This window comes from Staurois parvus, unplaced genomic scaffold, assembly GCF_062004578.1.
Source record: "Staurois parvus isolate SC_StPar_1 unplaced genomic scaffold, SC_StPar_1.0 ptg000151l, whole genome shotgun sequence".
Lineage (NCBI taxonomy): Eukaryota > Metazoa > Chordata > Amphibia > Anura > Ranidae > Staurois > Staurois parvus.
The window spans coordinates 13,285,512-13,309,105 of NW_028317947.1; the positions used below are offsets into that span (position 1 = coordinate 13,285,512).

Here is a 23,594-nt window from a genome sequence, read left to right on the forward strand (position 1 = left end):
ATATTTTCCTTGGTGTAAAAAGGGAAGGGGCGGTCTGGTATGGTGATCACCCCTACAAGGCAGTGTTATTTGTCTTGCTAATCTCATGAGGGCCACATCAACTAAGGGGGCTGACTCCAGATGCTAAACATCCTTGTTTCTGAAAGGATGAAGCTTCCCGAACCTGCTTTGGAGCAACACTTTCCTCATGGTCCTACTCCATTCCTCTAAAATGCCATCCTTAATGTCCAACAACAATGAAAAGCTACAGCATTTCTTTTTAAGGTGCCTTAAATATTTCTGGTTTGTTTACTGGAGATTCCACAGGAAACTATCATTTTAAGACATCTGCAACAACCCTCACCAAAGGGAGAAGTTGAAGCCCCATATATTGCGTCCTCTTGCACCTCTTAATCCTTGAAAGTTTCTGGAGAGGGGTAGTTAACCAGACAAGGCTCTATTCCAGAAAGACTGGTTCTTGGATGTAAATTAGCTGCCACTGTGGCTGAGTCCTGTGCAGGGCATCTCGTTTTTCACCCCTTTTAAAGTGTCCTTTTTTACCTGCTTGATGAGAGTAAATACCTGCTGGTAATCGTCCTCTTTATCTCCTGCCACCTGAGTTAAACCACCTTTGCACAGTTTTCCCCAAAAAGGCCCAACCTCCACATATCCAGCAAGTACCAGGTCCAAGGCAGTCATGATGATGGAGAGAGTGTTGCCTAGAGGAAGAGTTGGAGCTTCTTCCATACCAGATTGATCTAGCAGAAGATCTGTGACATCTAGTTCTGGAAAAAGACCTAGGACGAGATGACTTGGATGAAAACCTGTGCCTTGAACATCCAAGAGGGTCCCTTTTCTCTCTGAAATATTAATGGCCTTCAGACCTGGAATGGCTGCTATGCAGGACCTGGCAACATGGGGATGGTGACAGATCCATGATACACGTCTCACGCCAAAAGCCAAAACACTTGACAAGGAGGACAAAAGATAAAAAAATGCCCAGCAGATAGCAAAGATAGAAAAAAAAAAACAGACGACAGGAAAAACAAATCTCTAATCTGGTTCAGAACAAACCACAGGCCTGAAGGATGTATAGCATAGCAATGCTGGTCTCCATGGTCAATCCCTAAAGAGAAAGAAACCTGTCGCATTTAAATAACCTGCCAGGATGTGACATCACTGCTGGCAGATGCATCTGTACTGCACATATACGAGCCAAGCCTTGGCTTGGAAATACACAGCCAGTGGCCACCCCATGTGCACCATCAAGAAGCCCCCCTAGGTCCTGTGTAGGTGTGACCTGGAACCTTGGAACAATACACGCTGTGTCAGTGAAGCACACGTGTGTTTCAGTGGCTGCAAACACTAGAGCAAAGGAAAAACAGAAACCCAGAGGTGTAGAAAGAAAAAAGAGAACATCAGTATCAGACTTACAATGGCTGCCCCATTCACGCATCCTGGACCTCTTTTGCAGGGTGGTTGATGCACACATTGTACACAATCTGATTGATTCTGAAACCATCTGCTGATAGCTTGGCAATGGCCTAACATAGTCCCACTGATAGCTGGGAATGCTGTAAAATGCTGGATATACTCTTCATCATTTGTGTGCCATGAATACCAACCATAAATGGGGAAGTCGGTACACCCAGTTTACTGTAGATGAAATCCCTTAATCTCTTAATTAACTCATTATGGTCCGTGTTTGGGGCAGGGCTAAGCTAAAGCCCGTCACATGTCCTGTGATGTCCTTTAGTTTTTTTAGGCTCTTCCCCCAGGCCGTGCAAAGCAGAGTGGAGCTGTCAGTCAAGGATCTGGTCCCCCTCATCAATGTCTTAGGGCAGATCAGATCCTTGACTGACAGCTCCAATCCACTTTGCATGGCCTGGGAGGAGGGCATAAAAAAGTTGAGGGATGTCCCTGGATTAGCCTTGCCCCAACCTGGGCTGTAGTGAGATTATTAAGGGGATTTCATCTACAGTAAGTCATGTGAACACATGGCTTACTTAGAAGAAGAGAAGCATGCGTAGTATGGGGGCAATGGTGTAGAGGCTCTATGAGCCTGCAGCAGGTTGAAACCATCAACAAAGAACTATGGGTGACCAGCAGGTTCCCCAAGAAAGTTGTTTATAAATAAAGATTTCAGCCCTAAACAAAGGGCACAAAAACATTATTAAAAAAATATATAAGGAAGTCTTCATGGCTTTAAGCCATTCCACTGTCCAATCAATTTACTTGGTTATCAGTTATAAAAAAAACACCTTTCATTGGAAAGGGAAAATCAGACTTCTTGTTAAGACTTGTTAAAGCCCAACTGCAGGAATCAGAAAAAAAATCTATTCTTGAAGTAGTTTCCCCCCACAATGCAAGTGTTGAATGCTTAATATGTCTTGAAGGTAAGATATACCCAGCATGTTCTCTTCTCCACAAAGCTCCAATCTGTAGGCTACCCCTTGGCGTCCCCCCGTACAATGCAGGGCTACAGGCTCTAAACTGTACATGGAGAAAGCAGGAGTGTGATGTGGCTGGGAGCACCTTAGAGAAGAAGCTGTGAAGGACAAGTCACACAGCTGGAGTAATCATGCTGGAATGCAGAATAAGTATTTTTCTTTTTTCTGGCACCCCTAGACATAACGAGCATTTAAAAGATAAGTTCACTTTTGGGTTTCACACATATTCAGGGTGTGACATGTAAAATGTTACAATTGTACCAGCCCCCGCACAACCCTGATCCCCCATTGTGACAGCTAGCGGGGGATCTTCTTTTTTTGTGCCTAGAGTTGGACTTTATCCGCTTCCCAACCACTCTATAGTATATATACTGCTACAGGGCGGCATGGGTGCGCAAAATCTTGTATATATACGTTATTTTGCATTTTGGAGTAGGGGGAGTGCGCACTCCCTACCTGCAACGCTATTCGCGGCCACAGCTGTCAATCACCGGGTCCCGACAGGTGATTACTCACCGGCGCCTGGTGGTCTCTGATGGGGAGGAGAACTGTATGTAAACAATACAATTCTCCTCCCTGTCAGCTCGTGCACACTGCTTTGGATGGCTGTGCATAGCCACAGTATGATTACAGTGAAGCACATGGACACAGCTTACAGTGAAACAGCACACAGTTAACCCTTTGATCGCCCCCCACGTTAACCCCTTCCTGCCCAGTGCTCTTAGTACACTGTCAGTGCTTTTATTTTAGCACTGATCACTATATTGATGATGTCAGTCACACCAAGTCAGTTCACTGGGGATGTCAGTGACACCAAGTCAGTTCCCTCCGGTGTCAGAATGCCCACCGCAGTCCTGCTATAAGTCGCTGATTGCCTCCATTACTAGTAAAAATAAAAAAATTTTTTAAAAAATTCCAGTATCTACACCACCATTTGTAAACACTATAACTTTCATGTAAACCAATTAATTTACACGTATTGGGATTTGTTTTACCAAAGACATGTAGCAGAATACATTTTGGCCTAAATTTATGATGAAATTTGATTTTTACATTTTTTTTACTGGACATGTTTAACAGCAAAAAGTCAAAAATGTTTTTTTTTCTCAAAATTGTCTGTATTTTTTTTTTTATGGGGCAAAAAATAAGTAACAAACAGGCAATCAAATACCATTGAAAGCAAGCTCAATTAGTGGGAAAAAAATTACGTAAATTTTATTTGGGTGCAGCGTTGCATGACTGCGCAATTGTCAGTTAAAGTAACTCAGCGCAGTAACGCAAAAAATCGCATATTGAGGAAGGGGGGTAAATCCTCAGGAGGGCGAATGGATGCATATCATCTTGCATTTCTCATTGTGCCTTTTCTACTTTGCTCTGCAAACCACTATTCACAAGCCTTCACAGTTCACCACTTCAAACAGGATACTTAAAATTCTTTATTATTTTATGTTTGGCGGTCAAGGCCAATGTGCTTTGGCTAGTACCAGTCTAATTACTGTATAACAGGGGCGGACTGACAACTCATGGGGCCCCAGGGCAATAGGGGATCATATGGCCCCTGTGTCCATGCCCAAACTCAAAAAAGCCTATGAAAAAGGTACCAGGGGCATCTCATGGGGCCTCCTACTGACCCCGGGCCCTCGGGCAGTGCCTGAGTTTCCAAATGGTCAGTCCGCCCCTGCTGTATAATAAAACAGGGCAGGAAGACACAAGCTGAAGCATAACCAGGAGCACCAGGTAGTGTTTCTGGCATGATAACCTGTAAGAACATAAGAAGGTTTGTGGGAGGTTGGGTTGCAGAGGTGCTTTCTCTTGTCCTGCATGGGCAAAGTGACAGCCAAGGATTAGGATTAGACTTTAGGGAGTGAGGTGTTATTTTAGGTATGAAGCAGTTTAAGCATTACATGTTAGGGTTGAATGGAGGGTTTTAGGGGGAAGGTGAGCAATAATTTTTGGGGGGTGGATTACGGACCATGGTCAGCTCATATAGGACAGATTACAGGTGGGGATGGAGTGCTGTTTATTGGCACTGGCATAAATCCTGGGCGAGTTTTGATGCCTAATGTACGCTTTACAAACTGCTCAAAATAGCAAATCATGTGCAGAAAGTATTTATTGAATTAAATACAGGTTTATCCTGACTAAGCTGCATTTATTTAACTTTAACTTATTATTGTTCGTGTTGAGGTTTTATAGTGTTTTGGTGCTGTTTCTCAAAAAGTTCGAAAACTAGTCTTCTGCTTAACAATAAATCAACATTTATGTAATTGTGGTGGATTTTTGCCAAAGTCTGTAAAAAATGTACTAAAAAATATGCTTTTTATAATACATAACCATTTGCTTTTATTTTTTTTTTTTACAGATCTGACATTTTTTAATACCCATATAGCTGGTTGGCATAAGACCTACGTGGCATTTGACTTACAAAACAACATCTACATTCAGTGGAAGAAACATGGACATCCATTTGTAACTATGAGCTATTTCAATGTCAAAGATCACTCCTACGTCGCCAATGAACTCGATCGGCATGGTGGTGACTCCAATACAATTGTTGTGTTATCTTTAGGACAGCACTTCCGGCCCTTTCCCGTTCCCCTGTTCATCAAAAGGCTTCTCAGCATACGAAGGGCCATAGAGAACTTGTTTTTACGAAGTCCGGATACAAAAGTTATCATAAAGTCTGAGAACATCAGGGAGATTAACTCTGATGTAGAGCGATTTAGCGACTTTCATCGATATATTCAATACCTTTTAGTAAAGGAAATCTTCAGTGGACTCAATGTTGGGATGATAGATGCTTGGGACATGACTAGAGATGAGCGAAGTATTCAAAAATTCGATTCGACTGATTCGGCGAATTCGTGGAAAAATTTTGATTCGAGTCGAATATATTCGCTGTGAATTTAACTTAAAAAAGGGTGTTTCTAGGCTTCAGAGAGACTTAATATTAGTGCTGAACACTGTACCTTTAATTTAAATGCCCTTGGAGTCTGCTGGGGAAGAGAAATAATACTGTCAGTCAGTATGACATGCAGATGAGTGCCGTCGATCTTAGAATCACCGCACACTTCACTCATTTGGGCAGTCACGGGGCCAAAACCAGAGTGTGGAGCCACAGTGTGGCGGTGGAGGCAGCAGCAATGGGAGGCCATACAGCACCCTATGACAAAAATGGAAACCACCAGCAGTGTGAGGAGACCTGAAAGTGGCACATGGCAGAGTGTGGCGATAGAGACAGCAGCAATGGGAGGCCGTACAGGGACCCATGACACACTCTGGACCTGGCAGCAGCATGAGGAGGCGGTACAGGGGCCCATGGCAGATTACGGGCCTGGCAGCAGCATGAGGAGTCGGTACGGGGGCCCATGGCAGATTACGGGCCTGGCAGCAGCAATGGGAGGCCGTACAGGGACCCATGACACACTCTAGACCTGGCAGCAGCATGGGGAGGCGGTACAGGGGCCCATGACAGATTACGGGCCTGGCAGCAGCATGAGGAGTCGGTACGGGGGCCCATGACACACTCTGGACCTGGCAGCAGCATGAGGAGGCGGTACAGGGGCGCATGACAGATTACGAGCCTGGCAGCAGCAACTTGGACAGGAGGACGTTCAGCTTCTGCACCGTCTGGTGCGTGCTCGCAAACTGTTGTCTCTTGGAAACGGATTCCAAGAAAGACTGCTGACGGAATCCGTGAAGAGGAGTAGCAGGAGAAGGAGCATCTGAACGAGCGGAATATGCCAACAAGCGACAACAGGGGCCCATGACAGATTACGGGCCTGGCAGCAGCATGAGGAGTCGGTACGGGGGCCCATGGCAGATTAGGGGCCTGGCAGCAGCTATGGGAGGCCCGTAATCTGCCAGCACCCTATGACAAAAAATGGAACCCACCAGCAGTGTGAGGAGACCTGAAAGTGGCACATGGCAGAGTGTGGCGATGGAGACAGCAGCAATGGGAGGCCGTACAGGGACCCATGAGAGACTCTGGACCTGGCAGCAGCATGAGGAGGCGGTATAGGGGCCCATGGCAGATTAGGGGCCTGGCAGCAGCTATGGGAGGCCCGTAATCTGCCAGCACCCTATGACAAAAAATGGAATACACCAGCAGTGTGAGGAGACCTGAAAGTGGCACATGGCAGAGTGTGGCGATGGAGACAGCAGCAATGGGAGGCCGTACAGGGACCCATGAGAGACTCTGGACTTGGCAGCAGCATGAGGAGGCGGTATAGGGGCCCATGGCAGATTAGGGGCCTGGCAGCAGCTATGGGAGGCCCGTAATCTGCCAGCACCCTATGACAAAAAATGTAACACACCAGCAGTGTGAGGAGACCTGAAAGTGGCACATGTTTGGGGCATGATTCATGGCGGATTTAGTCAGTTGTGTCAGGAACTGGTGGTTTGAAATCCAGACTAATCCACGCCTGATTCATTTTCACAAACGTCAGTCTCTCCACACTTTGGGTGGACAGTCGTGTCCTCCGCGGAGTTGCAATACCTCCTGCCGCACTAAACACGCGCTCCGATGCCACGCTACTGGCCGGGCATGACAGCCTTTCAAGGGCAAATTCAGCTAGTTGGGGCCAAAGGTCAAGTTTCGTTGCCCAGTAGTCAAGGGGATTGTCTACCTCGGTTGGCAGGGTGCTGTCCAAGTAGGCCTAAGCCTGTTGTTTGAGGTCCTGCTCCAGGTCCACCTGATGCTGCTGCTGCTGCTGCTGCGGCTGGTTAGTAGTTTCCTCACTGCGCTGGTGAAGAAAGCTACTCATCATCGACTGCAGACTGAGGCAGCCGCTGCTGGTGGAGCTGCCACTGCTCCTACCACCCCACCCCTCCCCTGCTGCCATGGCAGCGGAACGCGAGCGCACAGGGCCCATAGTGTCTGAGGATGGACGTTGGCGCAGACAGGCAGAGACCAGCTGACTACATAGGTGGTTTTTATAGTACGTTATTTTGGCCTCCCTCTCAGCAGGTGTGAAAAAGGCCACCATTTTTGAACGGTAGCGAGGGTCCAACAAGGTGGACAGCCAAAAGTCATCCCTCTGTCTGATGGTTATTATTCGGCTGTCGCTATGCAAACAACCGAGCATGCTATGGGCCATTTGTGTTAAGGAATGCGAGGGACTCCCTGCCTCCATCTCCACAGCATACTGCCACGGTGCGTCTGGGTCCTCTGTCTCCTCCTCCTCCTCCTCCTCTACCAGATGCTCCTGCTCCTCCACTCCTGTCCGCTGAGTGGAAAAACCACCCATTTCACTCAATAATTCCTGAGCACCAATGTCCTCCTCTACCTCCTCCTCTTCTTCCTGTCCTGCCCCCACAGGGGTCATGTGGCGTTGAGATCTGAGCGCCACGTCTACCGCACCCTGACCAGCCATTGTTAACAGCATTTGTTCCAGGACGTGCAACAGAGGAATGATGTCGTTCATCCCATAGTCCTGCCGACTCACGAATAGCGTGGCCTCCTCAAAGGGCCTGAGCAAGCGCAGGTGTCACGCATGAGCTGCCAATGGCTGACATCTAAGTTACACAGGGAGTACCTTTATCCGCTTTTAACATCAGGAAATCTGTGATGGCCTTTCGCTGTTCGTAAAGGCGGTCTAACATATGTAGGGTTGAATTCCACCTTGTTGCAACGTCACAGCATGAGGAGTCGGTACGGGGGCCCATGGCAGATTACGTGCCTCGCAGCAGCAATAGGAGGCCCGTAATCTGCCAGCACCCTATGTCAAAAAATTCTACACACCAGCAGTGTGAGGAGACCTGAAAGTGGCACATGGCAGAGTGTGGCGATGGAGACAGCAGCAATGGGAGGCCGTACAGGGACCCATGAGAGACTCTGGACCTGGCAGCAGCATGAGGAGGCGGTATATAGGGGCCTATGGCAGATTAGGGGCCTGGCAGCAGCTATGGGAGGCCCGTAATCTGCCAGCACCCTATGTCAAAAATTCTACACACCAGCAGTGTGTGAGGAGACCTGAAAGTGGCACATGGCAGAGTGTGGCGATGGAGACAGCAGCAATGGGAGGCCGTACAGGGACCCATGAGAGACCCTGGACTTGGCAGCAGCATGAGGAGGTGGTATAGGGGCCCATGGCAGATTAGGGGCCTGGCAGCAGCAATGGGAGGCCCGTAATCTGCCAGCACCCTATGTCAAAAAATTCTACACACCAGCAGTGTGTGAGGAGACCTGAAAGTGGCACATGGCAGAGTGTGGCGATGGAGACAGCAGCAATGGGAGGCCGTACAGGGACCCATGAGAGACTCTGGACCTGGCAGCAGCATGAGGAGGCGGTATATAGGGGCCTATGGCAGATTAGGGGCCTGGCAGCAGCAATGGGAGGCCCGTAATCTGCCAGCACCCTATGTCAAAAAATTCTACACACCAGCAGTGTGTGAGGAGACCTGAAAGTGGCACATGGCAGAGTGTGGCGATGGAGACAGCAGCAATGGGAGGCCGTACAGGTACCCATGAGAGACCCTGGACTTGGCAGCAGCATGAGGAGGCGGTATAGGGGCCCATGGCAGATTAGGGGCCTGGCAGCAGCAATGGGAGGCCCGTAATCTGCCAGCACCCTATGTCAAAAAATTCTACACACCAGCAGTGTGTGAGGAGACCTGAAAGTGGCACATGGCAGAGTGTGGCGATGGAGACAGCAGCAATGGGAGGCCGTACAGGGACCCATGAGAGACTCTAGACCTGGCAGCAGCATGAGGAGGCGGTATATAGGGGCCTATGGCAGATTAGGGGCCTGGCAGCAGCTATAGGAGGCCCGTAATCTGCCAGCACCCTATGTCAAAAAATTCTACACACCAGCAGTGTGAGGAGACCTGAAAGTGGCACATGGCAGAGTGTGGCGATGGAGACAGCAGCAATGGGAGGCCGTACAGGGAACCATGAGAGACTCTGGACCTGGCAGCAGCATGAGGAGGCGGTATATAGGGGCCTATGGCAGATTAGGGGCCTGGCAGCAGCTATAGGAGGCCCATAATCTGCCAGCACCCTATGTCAAAAAATTCAACACACCAGCAGTGTGAGGAGACCTGAAAGTGGCACATGGCATGAGACACTGTGGACCTGGCAGCAGCATGAGGAGGCGGTATATAGGGGCCCATGGCAGATTAGGGGCCTGGCAGCAGCTATGGGAGGCCCGTAATCTGCCAGCACCCTATGTCAAAAAATTCTACACACCAGCAGTGTGTGAGGAGACCTGAAAGTGGCACATGGCAGAGTGTGGCGATGGAGACAGCAGCAATGGGAGGCCGTACAGGGACCCATGAGAGACTCTGGACTTGGCAGCAGCATGAGGAGGCGGTATAGGGGCCCATGGCAGATTAGGGGCCTGGCAGCAGCAATGGGAGGCCCGTAATCTGCCAGCACCCTATGTCAAAAAATTCTACACACCAGCAGTGTGAGGAGACCTGAAAGTGGCACATGTTTGGGGCATGATTCATGGCGGATTTAGTCAGTTGTGTCAGGAACTGGTGGTTTGAAATCCAGACTAATCCACGCCTGATTCATTTTCACAAACGTCAGTCTCTCCACACTTTGGGTGGACAGTCGTGTCCTCCGCGGAGTTGCAATACCTCCTGCCGCACTAAACACGCGCTCCGATGCCACGCTACTGGCCGGGCATGACAGCCTTTCAAGGGCAAATTCAGCTAGTTGGGGCCAAAGGTCAAGTTTCGTTGCCCAGTAGTCAAGGGGATTGTCTACCTCGGTTGGCAGGGTGCTGTCCAAGTAGGCCTAAGCCTGTTGTTTGAGGTCCTGCTCCAGGTCCACCTGATGCTGCTGCTGCTGCTGCTGCGGCTGGTTAGTAGTTTCCTCACTGCGCTGGTGAAGAAAGCTACTCATCATCGACTGCAGACTGAGGCAGCCGCTGCTGGTGGAGCTGCCACTGCTCCTACCACCCCACCCCTCCCCTGCTGCCATGGCAGCGGAACGCGAGCGCACAGGGCCCATAGTGTCTGAGGATGGACGTTGGCGCAGACAGGCAGAGACCAGCTGACTACATAGGTGGTTTTTATAGTACGTTATTTTGGCCTCCCTCTCAGCAGGTGTGAAAAAGGCCACCATTTTTGAACGGTAGCGAGGGTCCAACAAGGTGGACAGCCAAAAGTCATCCCTCTGTCTGATGGTTATTATTCGGCTGTCGCTATGCAAACAACCGAGCATGCTATGGGCCATTTGTGTTAAGGAATGCGAGGGACTCCCTGCCTCCATCTCCACAGCATACTGCCACGGTGCGTCTGGGTCCTCTGTCTCCTCCTCCTCCTCCTCCTCTACCAGATGCTCCTGCTCCTCCACTCCTGTCCGCTGAGTGGAAAAACCACCCATTTCACTCAATAATTCCTGAGCACCAATGTCCTCCTCTACCTCCTCCTCTTCTTCCTGTCCTGCCCCCACAGGGGTCATGTGGCGTTGAGATCTGAGCGCCACGTCTACCGCACCCTGACCAGCCATTGTTAACAGCATTTGTTCCAGGACGTGCAACAGAGGAATGATGTCGTTCATCCCATAGTCCTGCCGACTCACGAATAGCGTGGCCTCCTCAAAGGGCCTGAGCAAGCGCAGGTGTCACGCATGAGCTGCCAATGGCTGACATCTAAGTTACACAGGGAGTACCTTTATCCGCTTTTAACATCAGGAAATCTGTGATGGCCTTTCGCTGTTCGTAAAGGCGGTCTAACATATGTAGGGTTGAATTCCACCTTGTTGCAACGTCACAGCATGAGGAGTCGGTACGGGGGCCCATGGCAGATTACGTGCCTCGCAGCAGCAATAGGAGGCCCGTAATCTGCCAGCACCCTATGTCAAAAAATTCTACACACCAGCAGTGTGAGGAGACCTGAAAGTGGCACATGGCAGAGTGTGGCGATGGAGACAGCAGCAATGGGAGGCCGTACAGGGACCCATGAGAGACTCTGGACCTGGCAGCAGCATGAGGAGGCGGTATATAGGGGCCTATGGCAGATTAGGGGCCTGGCAGCAGCTATGGGAGGCCCGTAATCTGCCAGCACCCTATGTCAAAAATTCTACACACCAGCAGTGTGTGAGGAGACCTGAAAGTGGCACATGGCAGAGTGTGGCGATGGAGACAGCAGCAATGGGAGGCCGTACAGGGACCCATGAGAGACCCTGGACTTGGCAGCAGCATGAGGAGGTGGTATAGGGGCCCATGGCAGATTAGGGGCCTGGCAGCAGCAATGGGAGGCCCGTAATCTGCCAGCACCCTATGTCAAAAAATTCTACACACCAGCAGTGTGTGAGGAGACCTGAAAGTGGCACATGGCAGAGTGTGGCGATGGAGACAGCAGCAATGGGAGGCCGTACAGGGACCCATGAGAGACTCTGGACCTGGCAGCAGCATGAGGAGGCGGTATATAGGGGCCTATGGCAGATTAGGGGCCTGGCAGCAGCAATGGGAGGCCCGTAATCTGCCAGCACCCTATGTCAAAAAATTCTACACACCAGCAGTGTGTGAGGAGACCTGAAAGTGGCACATGGCAGAGTGTGGCGATGGAGACAGCAGCAATGGGAGGCCGTACAGGTACCCATGAGAGACCCTGGACTTGGCAGCAGCATGAGGAGGCGGTATAGGGGCCCATGGCAGATTAGGGGCCTGGCAGCAGCAATGGGAGGCCCGTAATCTGCCAGCACCCTATGTCAAAAAATTCTACACACCAGCAGTGTGTGAGGAGACCTGAAAGTGGCACATGGCAGAGTGTGGCGATGGAGACAGCAGCAATGGGAGGCCGTACAGGGACCCATGAGAGACTCTAGACCTGGCAGCAGCATGAGGAGGCGGTATATAGGGGCCTATGGCAGATTAGGGGCCTGGCAGCAGCTATAGGAGGCCCGTAATCTGCCAGCACCCTATGTCAAAAAATTCTACACACCAGCAGTGTGAGGAGACCTGAAAGTGGCACATGGCAGAGTGTGGCGATGGAGACAGCAGCAATGGGAGGCCGTACAGGGAACCATGAGAGACTCTGGACCTGGCAGCAGCATGAGGAGGCGGTATATAGGGGCCTATGGCAGATTAGGGGCCTGGCAGCAGCTATAGGAGGCCCATAATCTGCCAGCACCCTATGTCAAAAAATTCAACACACCAGCAGTGTGAGGAGACCTGAAAGTGGCACATGGCATGAGACACTGTGGACCTGGCAGCAGCATGAGGAGGCGGTATATAGGGGCCCATGGCAGATTAGGGGCCTGGCAGCAGCTATGGGAGGCCCGTAATCTGCCAGCACCCTATGTCAAAAAATTCTACACACCAGCAGTGTGTGAGGAGACCTGAAAGTGGCACATGGCAGAGTGTGGCGATGGAGACAGCAGCAATGGGAGGCCGTACAGGGACCCATGAGAGACTCTGGACTTGGCAGCAGCATGAGGAGGCGGTATAGGGGCCCATGGCAGATTAGGGGCCTGGCAGCAGCAATGGGAGGCCCGTAATCTGCCAGCACCCTATGTCAAAAAATTCTACACACCAGCAGTGTGTGAGGAGACCTGAAAGTGGCACATGGCAGAGTGTGGCGATGGAGACAGCAGCAATGGGAGGCCGTACAGGGACCTATGAGAGACTCTGGACCTGGCAGCAGCATGAGGAGGCGGTATATAGGGGCCTATGGCAGATTAGGGGCCTGGCAGCAGCTATAGGAGGCCCGTAATCTGCCAGCACCCTATGTCAAAAAATTCTACACACCAGCAGTGTGAGGAGACCTGAAAGTGGCACATGGCATGAGACACTGTGGACCTGGCAGCAGCATGAGGAGGCGGTATATAGGGGCCCATGGCAGATTTGGGGCCTGGCAGCAGCTATGGGAGGCCCGTAATCTGCCAGCACCCTATGTCAAAAAATTCTACACACCAGCAGTGTGTGAGGAGACCTGAAAGTGGCACATGGCAGAGTGTGGCGATGGAGACAGCAGCAATGGGAGGCCGTACAGGGACCCATGAGAGACTCTGGACCTGGCAGCAGCATGAGGAGGCGGTATATAGGGGCCTATGGCAGATTAGGGGCCTGGCAGAAGCTATAGGAGGCCCGTAATCTGCCAGCACCCTATGTCAAAAAATTCTACACACCAGCAGTGTGAGGAGACCTGAAAGTGGCACATGGCATGAGACACTGTGGACCTGGCAGCAGCATGAGGAGGCGGTATATAGGGGCCCATGGCAGATTAGGGGCCTGGCAGCAGCTATGGGAGGCCCGTAATCTGCCAGCACCCTATGTCAAAAAATTCTACACACCAGCAGTGTGTGAGGAGACCTGAAAGTGGCACATGGCAGAGTGTGGCGATGGAGACAGCAGCAATGGGAGGCCGTACAGGGACCCATGAGAGACTCTGGACTTGGCAGCAGCATGAGGAGGCGGTATAGGGGCCCATGGCAGATTAGGGGCCTGGCAGCAGCAATGGGAGGCCCGTAATCTGCCAGCACCCTATGTCAAAAAATTCTACACACCAGCAGTGTGTGAGGAGACCTGAAAGTGGCACATGGCAGAGTGTGGCGATGGAGACAGCAGCAATGGGAGGCCGTACAGGGACCCATGAGAGACTCTGGACCTGGCAGCAGCATGAGGAGGCGGTATATAGGGGCCTATGGCAGATTAGGGGCCTGGCAGCAGCTATAGGAGGCCCGTAATCTGCCAGCACCCTATGTCAAAAAATTCTACACACCAGCAGTGTGAGGAGACCTGAAAGTGGCACATGGCATGAGACACTGTGGACCTGGCAGCAGCATGAGGAGGCGGTATATAGGGGCCCATGGCAGATTTGGGGCCTGGCAGCAGCTATGGGAGGCCCGTAATCTGCCAGCACCCTATGTCAAAAAATTCTACACACCAGCAGTGTGTGAGGAGACCTGAAAGTGGCACATGGCAGAGTGTGGCGATGGAGACAGCAGCAATGGGAGGCCGTACAGGGACCCATGAGAGACTCTGGACCTGGCAGCAGCATGAGGAGGCGGTATATAGGGGCCTATGGCAGATTAGGGGCCTGGCAGAAGCTATAGGAGGCCCGTAATCTGCCAGCACCCTATGTCAAAAAATTCTACACACCAGCAGTGTGAGGAGACCTGAAAGTGGCACATGGCATGAGACACTGTGGACCTGGCAGCAGCATGAGGAGGCGGTATATAGGGGCCCATGGCAGATTAGGGGCCTGGCAGCAGCTATGGGAGGCCCGTAATCTGCCAGCACCCTATGTCAAAAAATTCTACACACCAGCAGTGTGTGAGGAGACCTGAAAGTGGCACATGGCAGAGTGTGGCGATGGAGACAGCAGCAATGGGAGGCCGTACAGGGACCCATGAGAGACTCTGGACTTGGCAGCAGCATGAGGAGGCGGTATAGGGGCCCATGGCAGATTAGGGGCCTGGCAGCAGCAATGGGAGGCCCGTAATCTGCCAGCACCCTATGTCAAAAAATTCTACACACCAGCAGTGTGTGAGGAGACCTGAAAGTGGCACATGGCAGAGTGTGGCGATGGAGACAGCAGCAATGGGAGGCCGTACAGGGACCCATGAGAGACTCTGGACCTGGCAGCAGCATGAGGAGGCGGTATATAGGGGCCTATGGCAGATTAGGGGCCTGGCAGCAGCTATAGGAGGCCCGTAATCTGCCAGCACCCTATGTCAAAAAATTCTACACACCAGCAGTGTGAGGAGACCTGAAAGTGGCACATGGCAGAGTGTGGCGATGGAGACAGCAGCAATGGGAGGCCGTACAGGGACCCATGAGAGACTCTGGACTTGGCAGCAGCATGAGGAGGCGGTATATAGGGGCCTATGGCAGATTAGGGGCCTGGCAGCAGCTATGGGAGGCCCGTAATCTGCCAGCACCCTATGTCAAAAAATTCTACACACCAGCAGTGTGAGGAGACCTGAAAGTGGCACATGGCATGAGACACTGTGGACCTGGCAGCAGCATGAGGAGGCGGTATATAGGGGCCCATGGCAGATTAGGGGCCTGGCAGCAGCTATGGGAGGCCCGTAATCTGCCAGCACCCTATGTCAAAAAATTCTACACACCAGCAGTTTGTGAGGAGACCTGAAAGTGGCACATGGCAGAGTGTGGCGATGGAGACAGCAGCAATGGGAGGCCGTACAGGGACCCATGAGAGACTCTGGACCTGGCAGCAGCATGAGGAGGCGGTATATAGGGGCCTATGGCAGATTAGGGGCCTGGCAGCAGCTATAGGAGGCCCGTAATCTGCCAGCACCCTATGTCAAAAAATTCTACACACCAGCAGTGTGAGGAGACCTGAAAGTGGCACATGGCAGAGTGTGGCGATGGAGACAGCAGCAATGGGAGGCCGTACAGGGAACCATGAGAGACTCTGGACTTGGCAGCAGCATGAGGAGGCGGTATATAGGGGCCTATGGCAGATTAGGGGCCTGGCAGCAGCTATGGGAGGCCCGTAATCTGCCAGCACCCTATGTCAAAAAATTCTACACACCAGCAGTGTGTGAGGAGACCTGAAAGTGGCACATGGCAGAGTGTGGCGATGGAGACAGCAGCAATGGGAGGCCGTACAGGGAACCATGAGAGACTCTGGACCTGGCAGCAGCATGAGGAGGCGGTATATAGGGGCCTATGGCAGATTAGGGGCCTGGCAGCAGCTATAGCAGGCCCATAATCTGCCAGCACCCTATGTCAAAAAATTCAACACACCAGCAGTGTGAGGAGACCTGAAAGTGGCACATGGCATGAGACACTGTGGACCTGGCAGCAGCATGAGGAGGCGGTATATAGGGGCCCATGGCAGATTAGGGGCCTGGCAGCAGCTATGGGAGGCCCGTAATCTGCCAGCACCCTATGTCAAAAAATTCTACACACCAGCAGTGTGTGAGGAGACCTGAAAGTGGCACATGGCAGAGTGTGGCGATGGAGACAGCAGCAATGGGAGGCCGTACAGGGACCCATGAGAGACTCTGGACTTGGCAGCAGCATGAGGAGGCGGTATAGGGGCCCATGGCAGATTAGGGGCCTGGCAGCAGCAATGGGAGGCCCGTAATCTGCCAGCACCCTATGTCAAAAAATTCTACACACCAGCAGTGTGTGAGGAGACCTGAAAGTGGCACATGGCAGAGTGTGGCGATGGAGACAGCAGCAATGGGAGGCCGTACAGGGACCCATGAGAGACTCTGGACCTGGCAGCAGCATGAGGAGGCGGTATATAGGGGCCTATGGCAGATTAGGGGCCTGGCAGCAGCTATAGGAGGCCCGTAATCTGCCAGCACCCTATGTCAAAAAATTCTACACACCAGCAGTGTGAGGAGACCTGAAAGTGGCACATGGCAGAGTGTGGCGATGGAGACAGCAGCAATGGGAGGCCGTACAGGGACCCATGAGAGACTCTGGACTTGGCAGCAGCATGAGGAGGCGGTATATAGGGGCCTATGGCAGATTAGGGGCCTGGCAGCAGCTATGGGAGGCCCGTAATCTGCCAGCACCCTATGTCAAAAAATTCTACACACCAGCAGTGTGAGGAGACCTGAAAGTTGCACATGGCATGAGACACTGTGGACCTGGCAGCAGCATGAGGAGGCGGTATATAGGGGCCCATGGCAGATTAGGGGCCTGGCAGCAGCTATGGGAGGCCCGTAATCTGCCAGCACCCTATGTCAAAAAATTCTACACACCAGCAGTGTGTGAGGAGACCTGAAAGTGGCACATGGCAGAGTGTGGCGATGGAGACAGCAGCAATGGGAGGCCGTACAGGGACCCATGAGAGACTCTGGACCTGGCAGCAGCATGAGGAGGCGGTATATAGGGGCCTATGGCAGATTAGGGGCCTGGCAGCAGCTATAGGAGGCCCGTAATCTGCCAGCACCCTATGTCAAAAAATTCTACACACCAGCAGTGTGAGGAGACCTGAAAGTGGCACATGGCAGAGTGTGGCGATGGAGACAGCAGCAATGGGAGGCCGTACAGGGAACCATGAGAGACTCTGGACTTGGCAGCAGCATGAGGAGGCGGTATATAGGGGCCTATGGCAGATTAGGGGCCTGGCAGCAGCTATGGGAGGCCCGTAATCTGCCAGCACCCTATGTCAAAAAATTCTACACACCAGCAGTGTGTGAGGAGACCTGAAAGTGGCACATGGCAGAGTGTGGCGATGGAGACAGCAGCAATGGGAGGCCGTACAGGGAACCATGAGAGACTCTGGACCTGGCAGCAGCATGAGGAGGCGGTATATAGGGGCCTATGGCAGATTAGGGGCCTGGCAGCAGCTATAGGAGGCCCATAATCTGCCAGCACCCTATGTCAAAAAATTCAACACACCAGCAGTGTGAGGAGACCTGAAAGTGGCACATGGCATGAGACACTGTGGACCTGGCAGCAGCATGAGGAGGCGGTATATAGGGGCCCATGGCAGATTAGGGGCCTGGCAGCAGCTATGGGAGGCCCGTAATCTGCCAGCACCCTATGTCAAAAAATTCTACACACCAGCAGTGTGTGAGGAGACCTGAAAGTGGCACATGGCAGAGTGTGGCGATGGAGACAGCAGCAATGGGAGGCCGTACAGGGACCCATGAGAGACTCTGGACCTGGCAGCAGCATGAGGAGGCGGTATATAGGGGCCTATGGCAGATTAGGGGCCTGGCAGCAGCTATGGGAGGCCCGTAATCTACCAGCACCCTATGTCAAAAAATTCTACACACCAGCAGTGTGTGAGGAGACCTGAAAGTGGCACATGGCAGAGTGTGGCGATGGAGACAGGAGCAATGGGAGGCCGTACAGGGACCCATGAGAGACCCTGGACTTGGCAGCAGCATGAGGAGGCGGTATAGGGGCCCATGGCAGATTAGGGGCCTGGCAGCAGCAATGGGAGGCCCGTAATCTGCCAGCACCCTATGTCAAAAAATTCTACACACCAGCAGTGTGTGAGGAGACCTGAAAGTGGCACATGGCAGAGTGTGGCGATGGAGACAGCAGCAATGGGAGGCCGTACAGGGACCCATGAGAGACTCTGGACCTGGCAGCAGCATGAGGAGGCGGTATATAGGGGCCTATGGCAGATTAGGGGCCTGGCAGCAGCTATAGGAGGCCCGTAATCTGCCAGCACCCTATGTCAAAAAATTCTACACACCAGCAGTGTGAGGAGACCTGAAAGTGGCACATGGCATGAGACACTGTGGACCTGGCATCAGCATGAGGAGGCGGTATATAGGGGCCCATGGCAGATTAGGGGCCTGGCAGCAGCTATGGGAGGCCCGTAATCTGCCAGCACCCTATGTCAAAAAATTCAACACACCAGCAGTGTGTGAGGAGACCTGAAAGTGGCACATGGCAGAGTGTGGCGATGGAGACAGCAGCAATGGGAGGCCGTACAGGGAACCATGAGAGACTCTGGACCTGGCAGCAGCATGAGGAGGCGGTATATAGGGGCCTATGGCAGATTAGGGGCCTGGCAGCAGCTATAGGAGGCCCATAATCTGCCAGCACCCTATGTCAAAAAATTCAACACACCAGCAGTGTGAGGAGACCTGAAAGTGGCACATGGCATGAGACACTGTGGACCTGGCAGCAGCATGAGGAGGCGGTATAGGGGCCCATGGCAGATTAGGGGCCTGGCAGCAGCTATGGGAGGCCCGTAATCTGCCAGCACCCTATGTCAAAAAAATCAACACACCAGCAGTGTGTGAGGAGACCTGAAAGTGGCACATGGCAGAGTGTGGCGATGGAGACAACCCACCGACTGTTTTGCTTGCTGCCAAGCTGCCACCCTCTTCTCCTGATGATGCGGAAGCAATAGCCTGATGACGACGAGGCTGCCAAGTGCGATCAGCCTCATCATCATCAATTAGGGTCTCCGCCTCACTACTAGCCCCCTCGGCTGCGTGTGGGTCAGGAGACAGACCTGTCTCTAGACCGGCTACCGAGCCACTCTCCTCGCCACTACTTCTTCGCCTGGCTGCTGAAGAGGCGGATGTCTCCCCCCGTTCCTGACCGCCCTCTGTTAGCTCTTCCTCACTGTACTGGATGGCACCGGGAGCACTAGCCTCTGGCTGCGAATAGTGCTGCCTCGACCCCTTCCTCTGCTGCCACGTCTGCTCGCTCCTAAAACATTGCCTCCTCTGCCACTCCTCTGCATGTTGTCTGACATACTCTTTAATTAAACGATTCTGTGTCCCTGAGTAACAATTCTGTGGCCCTAAGTAACGGTTCTGTGGCCCTCAGTAACAGTTCTGTGTCCCTGAGTAACAATTCTGTGTCTGTGCGAGTAACAATTCTGTGGCCCTAAGTAACAGTTCTGTGGCCCTCAGTAACAATTATGTGTCCCTAAGTAACGGTTCTGTGGCCCTCAGTAACAATTCTGTGTCCCTGTGTAACAATTCTGTGTCTGTGCGAGTAACAATTCTGTGGCCCTAAGTAACAGTTCTGTGGCCCTCAGTAACAGTTCTGTGTCCCTGAGTAACAATTCTGTGTCTGTGCGAGTAACAATTCTGTGGCCCTAAGTAACAGTTCTGTGGCCCTCAGTAACAATTATGTGTCCCTAAGTAACGGTTCTGTGGCCCTCAGTAACAATTCTGTGTCCCTGTGTAACAATTCTGTGTCTGTGCGAGTAACAATTCTGTGGCCCTAAGTAACAGTTCTGTGGCCCTCAGTAACAGTTCTGTGTCCCTGAGTAACAATTCTGTGTCTGTGCGAGTAACAATTCTGTGGCCCTAAGTAACAGTTCTGTGGCCCTCAGTAACAGTTCTGTGTCCCTGAGTAACAATTCTGTGTCTGTGCGAGTAACAATTCTGTGGCCCTAAGTAACAGTTCTGTGGCCCTCAGTAACAGTTCTGTGTCCCTGAGTAACAATTCTGTGTCTGTGCGAGTAACAATTCTGTGGCCCTAAGTAACAGTTCTGTGGCCCTCAGTAACAATTCGGTGTCCCTGAGTAACAATTCTGTGGCCCTAAGTAACGGTTCTGTGCCCCTCAGTAACAATTCTGTGTCCCTGTGTAACAATTCTGTGTCTGTGCGAGTAACAATTCTGTGGCCCTAAGTAACAGTTCTGTGGCCCTCAGTAACAGTTCTGTGTCCCTGAGTAACAATTCTGTGTCTGTGCGAGTAACAATTCTGTGGCCCTAAGTAACAGTTCTGTTGCCCTCAGTAACAATTCTGTGGCCCTAAGTAACGGTTCTGTGGCCCTCAGTAACAATTCTGTGTCCCTGTGTAACAATTCTGTGTCCGTGCGAGTAACAATTCTGTGGCCCTAAGTAACAGTTCTGTGGCCCTCAGTAACAGTTCTGTGTCCCTGAGTAACAATTCTGTGTCTGTGCGAGTAACAATTCTGTGTCTGTGCGAGTAACAATTCTGTGGCCCTAAGTAAAGGTTCTGTGGCCCTCAGTAACAGTTCTGTGTCCCTGTGTAACAATTCTGTGTCTGTGCGAGTAACAATTCTGTGTCTGTGCGAGTAACAATTCTGTGGCCCTAAGTAACAGTTCTGTGGCCCTCAGTAACAATTCTGTGTCCCTGATTAACGTTTCTGTGGCCCCAAGTAACAGTTCTGTGGCCCTCAGTAACAATTCTGTGTCTGTGCGAGTAACAATTCTGTGTCTGTGCGAGTAACAATTCTGTGGCCCTAACAGTTCTGTGGCCCTCAGTAACAATTCTGTGGCCCTGATTAACGTTTCTGTGGCCCCAAGTAACAGTTCTGTGGCCCTCAGTAACAATTCTGTGTCTGTGCGAGTAACAATTCTGTGTCTGTGCGAGTAACAATTCTGTGGCCCTAACTAACAGTTCTGTGGCCCTAAGTAACAGTTCTGTGTCCCTGAGTAACAATTCTGTGTCTGTGCGAGTAATAATTCTGTGTCTGTGCGAGCAACAATTCTGTGGCCCTAAGTAACAGTTCTGTGGCCCTCAGTAACAGTTCTGTGTCCCTGAGTAACAATTCTGTGTCTGTGCGAGTAACAATTCTGTGTCTGTGGGAGTAACAATTCTGTGTCTGTGCGAGTAACAATTCTGTGTCTGTGCGAGTAACAATTCTGTGGCCCTAAGTAACGGTTCTGTGGCCCTCAGTAACAGTTCTGTGTCCCTGTGTAACAATTCTGTGTCTGTGCAAGTAACAATTCTGTGGCCCTAAGTAACAGTTCTGTGGCCCTCAGTAACAATTCTGTGTCCCTGATTAACGTTTCTGTGGCCCCAAGTAACAGTTCTGTGGCCCTCAGTAACAATTCTGTGTCTGTGCGAGTAACAATTCTGTGTCTGTGCGAGTAACAATTCTGTGGCCCTAACTAACAGTTCTGTGGCCCTCAGTAACAATTCTGTGTCTGTGCGAGTAACAATTCTGTGTCTGTGCGAGTAACAATTCTGTGTCTGTGCGAGTAACAATTCTGTGGCCCTAAGTAACGGTTCTGTGGCCCTCAGTAACAGTTCTGTGTCCCTGTGTAACAATTCTGTGTCTGTGCGAGTAACAATTCTGTGGCCCTAAGTAACAGTTCTGTGGCCCTCAGTAACAATTCTGTGTCTGTCCCTGAGTAACAATTCTGTGGCCCTAACTAAAGTTTCTGTGGCCCTAAGTAACAATTCTCTGGCACTCAGTAACAATTCTGTCTGTCCCTGAGTAACAATTCTGTGGCCCTAATAACGTTTCTGTGGCCCTAAGTAACAATTGTCTGGCACTCAGTAACAATTCTGTCTGTCCCTGAGTAACAATTCTGTGGCCCTAATAACGTTTCTGTGGCCCTAAGTAACAATTCTCTGGCACTCAGTAACAATTCTGTCTTTCCCTGAGTAACAATTCTGTGGCCCTAATAACGTTTCTGTGGCCCTAAGTAACAATTCTCTGGCACTCTGTAACAATTCTGTCTGTCCCTGAGTATGAATTCTGTGGCCCTAACTAGCGTTTCTTTGTCCTTAAGTAACGATTCTGTGGCCCTAATTAACAATTCTGTGTCCCTGAGTAATAGTTCTCTGTCCCTAAGTATCGTTTCTCTGTCCCCAAGTATCGTTTCTGTGGCCCTAACTCTGTCCCTGTCCCTAATACAGAGCGGTCTGCCTCTGTTCAATGACTGCAGGCAAATGAAGAATTCCAAAATGGCCGCTATTTATAGCTCGACCATTACACAGTGCTAGCTGGCTGGCTGCTGATTGGCTGATGCGATCACATGTCGTTGAGGAATGCATTATGGGTCAGCGCGCCTTGTCTGCGCGCCTTCCCAGACATCCCCGCTCCGTCGCCGCACATGTCAGCCGCCATTTTCGGAAAAATTTCGGATTCGGCGCGAATCGAAATTTTTCCGATATTCGACTCGAATTCCACTTCGGCTACTTCGATTCGCTCATCTCTAGACATGACCATAGCAGTTTGCTCTAGATATGTCCATCCGCCGGAGCATGTTGTCAAGAGTCAGATCAACTTGTTTTTGTCATATATCTGTTAAAGACTTTTTAAATATATGTTTCATTTATTGTACTTTTAATATGAAAAATTTATTTCTAAAACTGAACTCCCTGAAAACAGTGAAATTCCCAGTTCTGTAGTATGGTATGGCTGATTTAATCTGTTATAGGATTTATGCTTTGGCCAAGTCATTCTGGATTTACAAAGCCCTGTGAGACAGCAAAGCCTGGTTAGTGACATCAGTTTTCTCTACTGCAGATATCCACGACAGTTAGGTCACATTGCCACCCCAGTTCGTGATTGGACAGTGAGAGGGGACAAGCAGACAGGATGGACTTATTCTTCTGCTGACTCTGCCCCTTTTTCTTATCAGCATGTTCCCTGTCAGTAAAGGCAGAATACCTGATTGGCTCCTAGTGGCCTTCCCTCACAGTCTGAAATATACTGTGCAGTGACTGGGGGTGCATGTGTGGATGGCTAGATGACTAGTGCACAAGAGATAGGCTAGTCAAGACCCTCTACACCACCATCTCACTCTCTCACATACCCCTTTAACATATCATTAAAGAAAAACCATAACATTGATTGGAATAAAATGGCCAACATGGCCTTTTATTAACACTTCAACTTCAATACACAAAACATTCCTTAAAACAGAAACATATAGGAGAAGTTGTTGGTCTTCGAAGGCACCAAACCAAAACCGATATCCTCCTGTGGAACCTATATTATAACTAGAGATGAGCGAATTATTCAAAAATTCGATTCGGCTGATTCGCCGAATTTGAGGAAGAAATTCGATTCGATGTGAATTTATTCGCTGCAAAAT

General features: G+C 51.0%; 1 protein-coding gene across 1 annotated transcript in view; it reads left to right on the forward strand.

The window, feature by feature from the left end:
- The window catches only part of LOC149464494 (NXPE family member 2-like), a 190,114-nt gene extending 167,309 nt beyond the window's left edge, over positions 1–22,805 (forward strand). The window contains exons 5-6 of the mRNA XM_089674703.1: positions 4,792–5,237; positions 22,716–22,805. Of these exons, the coding sequence (XP_089530829.1) occupies positions 4,792–5,237; positions 22,716–22,805 (536 nt within the window). The remainder of the gene's footprint in view (positions 1–4,791; positions 5,238–22,715) is intronic.
- The last annotated feature ends 789 nt before the right edge of the window (positions 22,806–23,594 follow it).